Source organism: Physella acuta, unplaced genomic scaffold (genome assembly GCF_028476545.2).
Source record: "Physella acuta isolate Inbredline_101_S28 unplaced genomic scaffold, ASM2847654v3 ptg000845l, whole genome shotgun sequence".
Classification (NCBI taxonomy): Eukaryota; Metazoa; Mollusca; class Gastropoda; family Physidae; genus Physella; species Physella acuta.
This window is the reverse complement of record NW_026732362.1, coordinates 99,557-111,661: the sequence shown is the minus strand read 5'-3', so window position 1 is coordinate 111,661 and position 12,105 is coordinate 99,557. Positions and strand designations below refer to the sequence as shown.

At 34.5% G+C, this 12,105-nt stretch overlaps 2 protein-coding genes across 2 annotated transcripts; both read right to left on the bottom strand.

Moving 5' to 3' along the window:
• Positions 1–588: 588 nt before the first annotated feature.
• Positions 589–2,466, bottom strand: LOC131952025 (putative uncharacterized protein DDB_G0287191). Its single transcript, XM_059314490.1, has 2 exons — positions 2,445–2,466; positions 589–1,062 (listed from the first exon to the last, which is right to left on the bottom strand). Exon 2 carries the CDS (start codon positions 1,052–1,054, stop codon positions 740–742), a length of 315 nt encoding a protein of 104 aa, XP_059170473.1. The 5' UTR covers positions 1,055–1,062; positions 2,445–2,466; the 3' UTR covers positions 589–739.
• A 5,357-nt stretch (positions 2,467–7,823) lies between these two features.
• On the bottom strand, positions 7,824–9,418 carry LOC131952030 (high-affinity zinc uptake system protein ZnuA). Its single transcript, XM_059314496.1, has 2 exons — positions 9,399–9,418; positions 7,824–8,331 (listed from the first exon to the last, which is right to left on the bottom strand). Exon 2 carries the CDS (start codon positions 8,312–8,314, stop codon positions 8,000–8,002), a length of 315 nt encoding a protein of 104 aa, XP_059170479.1. The 5' UTR covers positions 8,315–8,331; positions 9,399–9,418; the 3' UTR covers positions 7,824–7,999.
• Between the last annotated feature and the right edge of the window lie 2,687 nt (positions 9,419–12,105).

Genomic DNA, 12,105 nt, shown 5'->3' with positions numbered 1-12,105 from the left:
TTCCTCAGTCATCCTCCACAGAGTCAAATAATTTGTATAGCTATGACTCGTCTATATTGCCTTAGTATTCCATTAGGATGTTCGATTTGTTAAAATGCAAGTTTAAGCTTTAAAGTTTGACAAAACTCGAGTTGGTGAATTTATTTTACCTGGTTTAAAGGGTATATATTTGACACAATACTAGATTCCTGCTTTAATTTCTTATCAAAGTTAGAATTATCTGATTATATCCATTTTTTGTTAAATTTACATGTTGTAGATTTTTTTACAAGCACCTTCAAGTTGTTGTTTAAATAAAAAAAAATCATCCTTCTTGATGTGTGTTCACATAATTGCAAGGATGGAGTGGATTTTCTCCATGGATTCACATCCAACGCTTTTATCCACTTATCATTAAACAGGAATTTATTGTAAAAATAAGAGAGTAAAATTCTTTATTATTATTATTATTATGACAGTGAATATATTAGATGACCAAAATAAAACTAATTTGGGTATAGTCATGTTTTTATTATCTTTATACCTACTTTAACATATTACTCGTGGATATTGTTTGAAAACATAGGATACTAGTTCATACCGAAATGAAGCAACGTATAAGCTTGTGATGCGCTAATGAAAACATATAATGAAAATTGATAACAACATGAAACAATATAAATATAATTTTATGATGTGGTAACAAGTGGGATAAAATTGAAGTTGTCTCTTCGTATTAGTAAATATATGTTCAAGGGAGTTAACCAGCGGCGGCGGCGGCGGCTTGAGCCTGGAGAAGCATAGCCAGGAGCAGCTCCTTCTCGCCGCCCTCGCTCTCAGAGCTACAGCTGCTGGAGCTGCTACCACTGCTGCCACTGCTGCTGCTGCTGCTCTCGTGGTGGTGGTGCTCGTGCTTGTGGCTGTGGCTGTGGTCGTGTTTGTGCTTGTGGGAGGCCTCCACCTTGTGGTGGTGGTGGTGGTGGTGTTTGCTGGAGTGGGCGGCGGCCAGGTCCATCACGAGGAAAATGGCGGCCAGAACGGCGAAGAGGGTGATCAGATTCTTGGATGACGTCATGTTGTCGTCTGAAAAAGTTCAGATTTGATTAGCTTCATAATGCGATGTACTTTCTAATCAAAAAGGTATTTGTTTGTTTTTTTGTGAGAACATAACTTAAAAACGTTTGGTTTTTTTTTATTAATTAAAAAAAAATATTCTTAAAATAATGTGCAGCCCTTGTGAAATACATTAAATTACATCGTGATGAAGGGCAAACATATTAAATTGTAAAACGAATGAAAATGAAAATAAAAGTAGATTTTCTCGTAATTTCAATTTGGTTGTTTTATTCAAATTAAGAAATAAACGAAACAAATATCATGGGTTACTTATTTTAGTTCGAATTTAATAGTTTAAATAGGCTATATTTGTAATTATAATATCCTATCTTAAGAAATGTGGTCTATGCCATTGTATTATTATTTTATGGCGCTAACTTTAACGAAACTATGAATCTAGTATTTAACGTGTTTCGTGTTATTTTTTCATAAGTAGTATTTTTAAATGCTCTTCGGTTTCGGTTTTAAAATGCATGTCACCAAATAATAACGAGAACTTATTATAATCTAATCAATGAGTAGGCTACATCAAACCATTTAGATAAACGTAATTAAAAATTGATAATAATTAGAATCCTTGGCTTTGGATTAAAATTTACATATATTTTTCTAATTTTGTCGACTCTTGTTTTCCTTAGAGACTTAGAGATGTTTTGTATTCCATTTGTTTTTTTTCTAGTTTTTATCATGACCACAATGCAGATATTTAATTACGGATATGTTTTAATTATAAATTTAATTTTACAATGTTATTAAAAAGTGTTATATGAATAACAGAATACTTTACCAAAAAATCTTTCATTCATTCACATGAGTGTTTTAATTACCGACAGTACATTAAAACAAATCTTATGGGACATGAAGTGATGTTGGTATAGTGTTTCTAAGTCAGGAAATAACATTTAATGTAGTTTTGTAGTTTAGAGAAAATATGACGTATTTCTCTATAGGTAAACCTTTAGTTCCAAACAATGTTAGGACACTTTAATATTAATCATTTCCTTTAATTTTTCATTTATATTTGTATCTACATTCTTTACTGTAAGCGTATGCTTTGAGATCAATTTTATGCTTTACATTTTTTCAAGAAATGCTAGGACTGTATCTGTTACCATGTTTCAAAGAATGTTGTTTTTAATAATTTTTTAAGCAAACAAATGTATATGACTAGATTTTAAAGTACTTTAACTGATGATTAGATGAATATTTACTTCAGTCTCGCTCATCGATATTTCGTTACACTGTTATCTGACTTACATCCTTGTTATTTAAAAATGTACTTTAACATTTTATTCCCAAATTAATAATTAATTAGAAGTAATTAGACTAAATAAAGTTCTCAAACTTACTGGCGATGTTGAGCAGGAGTGAGTGTCCAACTTCTGCTATCTCGACAAGAGCTTATATAGTCTGGTGCAGTAGAGTTTTCGATAGGTTCTAGTTATTGTTTGATCACGTGACTTTAATCTAGCCCTGCCTGACATAGAAGGACATGCGCAGGTATTTCATTAGAAGAACAGTAACAGAGAGAGAATGAAACGTGATTTTTAATAATGTAAGACACGTCAGGATTTTGTATTTGGTACATAGTCGCATATATTGAATTTAAGAAACATTTTTTTAATTACCCAACCACGTACCTCTTTAAAATTACCTGAGCATGCACCAATTTAGATGCGATGCTTTTTAAGAGTCTTCTGCTGTATAGTAGCAGACTATTTTACTGAACTAAACAATTGCAGACGTAGAAACAGATCTTCGTGCCTGGTTGAAAAAATACCGCGGTCAAGTCACAATAGCCAGGAGAGCCCTGATGGTCAGTACGCTGAGTGGGGGAATGACGTCACGAGCAGGTAACACAGGTAATGTAACTCATTGTGACACGTCACGATATGTGAGATGTTTCGCTCACCTGCGAGCATTCGTGAAAGTTTGATGCGGCATAGTTGTGTATAAGGCCTGGATAGTCCCGTAATGCTTTCGTTTCTCAGGTGAATACCTTAGTATTAGGTCAGGTACTGTAGGCCTTGATCTAATAGAGCTGGTAAGTAGGTCACCAACAAGTTCTACGGCTCAATAAAACCTGCAGGAGCCATAGAACTGGTTGGTGACCTACTTACCAGCCCTATTCGTGTTGCCAGCATTATAATGACAAAAGTATGAAAACATTCGTGACTTTTAGAAAAAAAAATTCACCCATGTTGAAACTCAGGCATTCTATCCCTAACGTTTTAAAGAATTACTGATCGCATTAATCTCTCTGACTCAACGATTCAAAAACTCAGATCCCCACATTAAAAGTACCGCTAACTTGTCTGTTACACCAGGCTATATAAGCTTGAGTAATGTACACAGACAGCTACCAACATTGACTGGTCTTCAGCAAGTAAGTGTAACACGACAACATTTAAGCTAATTTTTTTTTTTTTGGAATTTACTTTTTCCAAGTAAAAACTGGCATGTTTTAAGTTTATATTTGAACCGACTGTTTGATATAAAAATAGATGAAATAAACAGAGATCATGATTCCGTTTGCTGAATTAAGTATATTAATATTTATTTTATAACAATACATAGATAAGATGTGACGGCGTGGTCTAGCGGTAGACCCGAAAGTCTCGAGTTCGAATCCGTTTCACGTGTATAGAACGTCCACCCAGTTATGATGCTAATGTTAGCCATTTTAGGGAAAGTAAATTTCTGATCAAACTATCTCTTTATATGACGATGTCACAGAAATAGATTAACTCTACTTCATTTGCCCCCATGGACCGCAATGCTCTCTATAAAGGAACTTTACATAGACAATTTCTAGCTCAAGACTTTTCAATTGTTTATTTTACAAAAAAAATAAGTTTATATTTTAAACGTTAAAAGTTCAATGTATATTTGTAATTACATATTTCGTTTTAATATAAAAACAACTTATCTGGATAAAAGTAATGGGTAATCATCAATCGCATAATTAATGAACCTATTTAATTTAATTCTGAACATGTTCCAGTTGACAAGATGGCCTCATCCAAATGTCTGCTGGCTCTATTCGCCGTGCTGGTCACCCTCTGCCTGATAATGGACTCGGCCCTGGGCTCATCCTCCTCCCACAAGCACCACCACCACCACAAGGAATCCGGCTCCCACAAGCACAGCCACAGTCACAGCCACAGCCACAAGCATGAGCACCATCACCACGGCAGCAGTAGCAGCAGCAGTAGCAGCGGGAGCAGTGAGAGCAGCTGTAGCAGCAGTAGTGAGGGTGGGGAGAAGGAGCTGCTCCTCGCTATGTTGCTCCAGGCTCAAGCCGCCGCCGCCGCTGCTGGTTAACGCCCCTGAACATGTATTTACAAATACGGGTAGACAACTTCAATTTCCTCCATCGACTTTACTCACATCTCCAACATACAGTCTTCATCGCCATCCGATATGGGAATGCACATCATTATCAGAATATTCTATCCTTTGTTATTGTTATTTATCGATAGTTATTCATAATTATTCCATTATGTCATCTATAAACGATAATGAAATATTTGAAATATTGTATTAAAAGATAATACAAACAAAACTTGTTCTTGTGTTGTTTGAAATATTATTGATACGTCGTCAGTTTATAATAATGAATGACTAAATACGAAATGTTAGAACATAACATATACTAGAAAGCATAGCTCTCAAGCTATATAACCGCATATATTGGTTATTGCAAGTTGTTGCATTGTTATTATAAAAAAATGTATTCAATTAAATGCATTGCGTAGATCTGAATCTTAAACTATATTGCTGTTTAAAATGTGAAAGATGTATTCATTTATTTGCAACGCTAGGTCCTCCGTAACTGTTAGATAAATGTTATAGATACAATCCTAGAAAGTAAAGTATGTGTTGCACAAAAAAATGATGATCAAATAAAATAGATATATAAATACAAACTTTTTTTCTATATTGGAATCAGCGAGAATAAGAGACGTATGTTTACAAGAACAAACTGTGCTCAATAGGACGGGTATTTCAAATAAATGCGGCTCCGTCTTGACTTAATTTTGCAGAGTGCATTTTCTTTATACAATCTTGAGGACAATGCCTACAAAGTCTTACGTCACTTTACAAATTGCAATATAATACATTAACAAGTCGATATATCCGGAAGGGTTAATTAAGTAAAGATTGTTAATTAAGATCAGAGAACTAAGGCCTATATGACTATAAATGCTTCGATTATTGCATCCTGGTTGTACACCGTAATGTTTTCCAGATGGCCCACCCTAATGTTTTCCTGATGACCCACCCGCATGGTTTCCTGATGACCCACCCGCATGGTTTCCTGATGACCCACCCGCATGGTTTCCTGATGACCCACCCGCATGGTTTCCTGATGACCCACCCGCATGGTTTCCTGATGACTTACCCGCATGGTTTCCTGATGACCCACCCGCATGGTTTCCTGATGACCCACCCGCATGGTTTCCTGATGACCCACCCGCATGGTTTCCTGATGACCCACCCGCATGGTTTCCTGATGACCCACCCGCATGGTTTCCTGATGACCCACCAGGAATTTTTATCCTGGCTGCCCACTAGGATATTTCCTTGCGGTGTCCCAGTAACCCCCCCCCCCCCTCTAGCCCTGCTTGTCACCGCTTACCATGAAGTCACAAGAAAGTCAATTAGTAACGATTAAAATGTATCACGTCAGGACAATTGTAACTATATAAATTAGTTGAATTGTTCGGCGTGGCCTAAGCGTTACAGAGCTGGGCTGCTAACCCGAAGGTCTCGAGTTCCAATACGAGCCGGCCCGATGGTAACCAAGCCTATCTTAGGGTAAAGTAAAGTATAGTTCTGACCACACCTTCCCTTCATATGCCGAGGTCAAGAAACAAATGAACTCTACTTCGTCTGCCCAATGGATCGCTAAAGGTGATTCTTTTCTTTAATTAGTTGATTAATTTAATTTCCAACGTTCAATTTTTTTAAATATCATTAATTGATTACCTACATCATCTAACGATCAGAAGGATCAATCAAAGCAGAAGTGGTATTTTAAATTCCTGATGTGGATATACCAGTATTCATGCAAACTTAAATTATTTTAAAAAACTAATTATTTGTTCACAGATAAAAGGTTTTTATTTTTATTTTCAAACAACACATTTTAACTTATTTTTTAAAGTTACTTTATTTTTTTATTATTTTTTTTTTTAAATACATCAAGATGTTTATTACAAGAACAGTACAAATGATGAGAACCATGATGAAGTGTACACCCTGACTATAAATATCTCAGTTTTCTCCTGAACATGATGATAAACACATTTTTACAAGTTTGTGATTAAGTTCAAAATGAAAAGGAAAAAAATAATTATATATATAATAGAACTAAGCAGATTCAGTTGTTTCTGTGGTGCCATTCGATGATTCATTTGAGTCTGTCTTTGCCTTTTTCTTCTGACTTTGATCTTCTGCATCTTCACTTTCTTTTTCATCTACAGATCGCTTTTCTGCTGTTGTTTCTTCTGTTTTTGATTCTGTCTCTTCTGAGCTAGCATTTTCATTTGTATTTTCTTCTGAATCTTCTGTTTTTGTGTTTTCTTCTGTTTGTTCCTCTGCTCATCAGCTTTGCCTTTCACATCTTCAACTGTCTTTGCTACAATTGGCTCTGTGGTCTCTTTTGTTTCTGACTCAACAGCAACATCATCCTTTGTTCCAGGCATTGTAAAATAGTGTGGTTTTCAGCGGACGACGACAGAAACGCTGTTGTTCCTTCCACGACAAAGAACGAGATGCGAACGAAAAAAAAAATTACTTCAATTTTTTTAAAGTTACTTTTTTTTTTTTTGACTTCTAATAAATAATAAATGTCTCCGGCGTTGATCAGAAAGTATTTTTTAAAGTTGCACATGAAAATTTAGGCTTTGGCGACATCGAAGGAACAGTTATTTATTGTCAATTTCTAATATATAAATAACAATGATACAAATTTAGTCTAGTCGACGTGTTTTGAATAGGTTCCCATATAATTTTCTTAGTCCAATTGTAAGCTTTTTTATAACAAATATAAAAATAATACATAGTTTAACAATTAATTTATTTGCATTAATAAACTGACAAGCATTCGTTATGTTGTTTTAGTATAACATATATCGCCTCTTTGCTTTTGCATTATATTACTTCCCCTGAAAGTTTATTTATTATTGCAATATTGGAACTTCATATAAGTTACAGAAACTCGATAGTGCATTTGCTGTATTGGTACTATAGGATAGTTTTTAGGCTTATGTGTGATGTGTGGTCTTAATTGGATTACCAACGATGCCAAACTATGTAACTAAATGTGTCTGCTTTTTTATATAAATTAATTCGTTTAGCTATGTCATGTAGCTTTCCTAATGATCACTCTTTTATCTTCATTACTATTATTAATTATTATAATTATAATTATTATTATAATTATTATTATTATTATTATTAGTATTATTATTATTATTTTTTTTATTATTATTATTATTATTATTATTATTATTATTATTATTATTATTATTATTATTATTATTATTATTATTATTATTATTATTATTATTATTATTATTATTATTATTATTATTATTATTATTATTTTTATTATTATTATTATTATTATTATTATTATTATTATTATCTAGCAATACTTAAATAACAACAAAAGAACATGTTCAGTTGTTTTTTTTAATTTGTTTTATTTCATTGTTTTATTTGGTTAGTATAATTATTTATAGATGACCGTATATATTGTATATATGAATAACTAGCGATGCATAACAATAACAAAGGATAGCATATTCTGATGATGATGATGTACATTCCCATATCAGATGATGATGAAGAGTGTATGTTGGATATGTCATGGCGGAGCGGTGTCTCAGGGGAGTTAACCAGCGGCGGCGGCGGCTTGGGCAGCCTGGAGAAGCATAGCCAGGAGCAGCTCCTTCTCGCCGCCCTCGCTCTCAGAGCTACAGCTGCTGGAGCTGCTACCACTGCTTCCACTGCTGCTGCTACTGCTGCCGTGGTGATGGTGCTCGTGCTTGTGGCTGTGGCTGTGGTCGTGTTTGTGCTTGTGGGAGGCCTCCACCTTGTGGTGGTGGTGGTGGTGGTGTTTGCTGGAGTGGGCGGCGGCCAGGTCCAACACCAGACAAACCGTGACTAGGATCACGAGGCAGACGACAGTTTTTCTTGAGGGCGCCATGTTGGATGTCAGGAAATCTGAAAAGTATCAATGATTGTTTTAGCAATTTATAGCAGAAATGTTAAATGTCAGGAATCTGAAAAGTATCAATTGTTGTTATAGCAATTTATAGCAGAAATGTTAGATGTCAAGAATTCTGAAAAATATCAATGACTGTTATAATAATTTATAGCAGAAATATGTCGAATCCTTTGACGATGTATTTTGGCGTCTGATTGCTTTTAATTTATGATCCATCGCTAATTTAAGTCTACATAGCGTATGTGACATATTAGTGAAAGTAAAAGCGGCTGTTATAAGAAATTACAACACTATCTATTCATATTCTTAGTTTACAGAAACAGATGAACTCTACTTCACCCGCCTAAAGTAACCCCATGGCTAAAAGGGGAACATATTTAATTAAAAACGAATAGTTCAGATTTAAACTTGATGTAACGTCAGTTAATATAATTTTTTTTCAGTTGATAATTAATTACTTAAAAAATACTTCAGATCAAAACTTGACTCATTCGGACTAAAATATTTTAGCTCAAAACTTAGACTCATTCGGACTAAAATATTTGAACTCAAAACTTAGACTCATTCGGACTAAAATATTTTAGCTCAAAACTTTGACTCTTTCGGACCAAAATATTTTAGCCCACACCTTTGACTCAGTCGGACCAAAATATGTTAGCTTAAAACTTGACTCAGTCGGAACAAAATATTTTAGCTCAAAACTTGACTAAGGCGGACTAAAATATTTTAGCTCAAAACTTGACTCAGATGGACCAAAATATTTTAGCTCAAAACTTGACTCAGACGGACCAAAATATTTTAGCTCAAAACTTGACTCAGATGGACCAAAATATTTTAGCTCAAAACTTTGACTCAGTCGGACTAAAATATTTTAGCTCAAAACTTTGACTCATTCGGACTAAAATAGTTCAGCTCAAAACTTAACTCAGACGGACCAAAATATTTTAGCTCAAAACTTTGACTCAGACGAACCAAAATATTTTAGCTCAAAACTTTGTCTGTCGGACTAAAATATTTTAGCACAAAATTTGACTCATACGGACCAAAATATTGTAGCCCCCACCTGTACTCACCTGTCGTCTATCTGAGTCCCAAACACAGGTTTGTGAACTTACCTGGTCTGTCCACCGTTTTATACCTACCTGTACGCCCTCCATGTTGGTTCATCTCAATTCTTTCCCTCACGTACCTTCACATCCACATACCTAACAACGTCCTTGCTTTGTGTGACGACATGCTCCAACATTACACGCAACCTATTCATTCACCTCTTCAATCTAATATATTCTACAAATCATTTATTACAAATAGACAATAGTTGAGCAAGTACTATCTGGCTGTTTTCATAACATATTTATAAAAAAAAAGATTCCGTCAGAATATTCTATATAAAAAAGTTAACTTACTGTTAAAATTGTTCTTAACATGTTCGTGCTAAACTAGCAGTTAGAATATTCCATAGAACTATGGGTCAACTTTACTGATGTAATGTTCTATACAAGATCATTTTGACCTGGCGATCAGTACGAAAAAGTCATGTGATTAACAACACGCACGGTGACTTACATTCGAAGTTTGAGTTCAAAAAAAAAAAAAAAAAAAAAAAGAAATTTCAATTAACCGAACCCAAAACTTGAGACAAAAACACTAAGGATATTACCATTCAGCAAAAGGCAGCTCCAGTCTAGATCTTTAGATGAACGTGCCCTTTAACGTACTAGCGAATTGCGAATTTAGTTATGGTTAAGTACTTCTGATCCCTTTAAGAATCAAAATAAAATATTTTCAGTATCAATTTCCAAATAACATGTTTCCTAACATGTGTAGGCCTACATTTAGTTTGTGCTTTCGTGCTTTGTACGTCTCGCAAAAAAAAAAAAAAAATATTTTGACATTGATTTTAATCCGTTTAAAGTTAGTTCGACATGGATGGTGGAGGGGTTAATTTGATGGAATGGGTGGCGGTGGGGGTATAGTAAAAAGATCAATATTTTGTTTTTAATGTATTATTTAGAAACCGTTGTGACGTTAGACAGAATGAAAAACGAATAATATTTCTGGCACTTTGAAAATAGACATTGATTTATATTTCTAGGATAAGCTTTTGTGGCAGGGATAATTGAATTTTACAAATGACAGAGGAATAGGTCGGAAAACATTTTTAAACTTGGGACTATTGTTTCATTAACTGGTATTTACAGCAGTAAATCAATTCTGGAGAAAATGAATCGATAATTCTAAAAACATATTTAAAATAACACACTTTCAAATGGGCTGAAAAAAGCAGTGGTCGAGTCGGTAAAGCTCATGGTTGCTAAACCGAAAAGTCTCTAGTTCGAACCCTTGGGCAGATGAGTCTCGTTAGCTGGGGAAAGCCACTCTTCTAGGAGAGACAACTCCTAAATCAAACAACTACTGCCTTGTAGTTTGTTCTTTGTTGGACAAAGGCTATGGAAGCAAATCCTAAAAGAAAAGCAGGCTGAAATATGAGTCAATGGCCTCAATGGCGCATTACAGTTGACACGTATCATTTATTGTGATGGTGGCGTTGCTTAGTCGTTTAAAGCTCATGGTTAATAAATTCGAAAAAATCTCGAGCTCGAACCCTCTGGCAGATAAGGCTCGATCCCTTTCAAATCTAAAATTTAAGAACGAAGAAGAAGAAGATGGAGCAGTAAAATAAAACAACATTGCAGTCTTGGATAAAGCATTGATATCTAATGAATTTTAGCATATATTTAAGCAACTATCAAAAAAGAAAGGTGGACAACTTCCCGTGATTCTTCACTGCTAAAATATTGTTACAAATATGAATAAATGACTTTTTAAAAAGTATATATATATATATATATATATATATATATATATATATATATATATATATATATATATATATATATATATATATATATATATATATATAGGCCTATATATATATATATATATATATATATATATATATATATATATATATATATATATATATATATATATATATATATATGTTTGTGTCAGCGTGTGTGTGTAATTTATAAACAGGTAAGTGATATAAAATAACTCAATTAGCCGAAATGTGCGATCTGTACATGTACTGTTATCTTATGTATTACAGTTGTCTCCCCTATCTGATTGTTAGCCTAGATCGTGTTATACCTAAATAAGCCCTTATCGAAGTGCTCGCACACTTTACAAGGGCACCTTAATGATTGAGGAAAACAACATTTTTTGTCGTGTACTTTAAGTGAGAGGTTCTCAATCAGGGTTTGATCTTGGTGCTTGCTTAAATATGTTTAGAAGGGCGTAAGAAATTAGAAAGATAAATTGTGTTACATTTTGTTTTATGTTAAATGTTGGAATTTTTTAAATGGGTGGTATACAAAGACTTTATAACCAACATAACCATAATAGACATCAGATTTTATTTTTATTTTCGAGGGTTCGGGATTGAGGTTTTGTAGATAGAGGCATAGCGACCCTTCTCGGCGTCCTGGGACAAACTTTTCGATTTGCACCCCCTCTCAAGATTTCGATGTGAACCCCACCCCCCTCAAACTTTCGATTTGCACCTCCTCAACTTTTCAATTTATTTTTCCAACCCATTTTGGCGCCCCCTAAGGTCGGCGACCGGGTACATATGCACCCCCCCCCCCCCGCCCCCCACCCCCCCCCCCCCTCGCCACGCTAATGATTGTAGACAAGCGTACCATTTACAAACAGTATGTTGATGCCTAAAGACTATTTTAGGCCAGTCACAATTGCAGTAGGCCAGT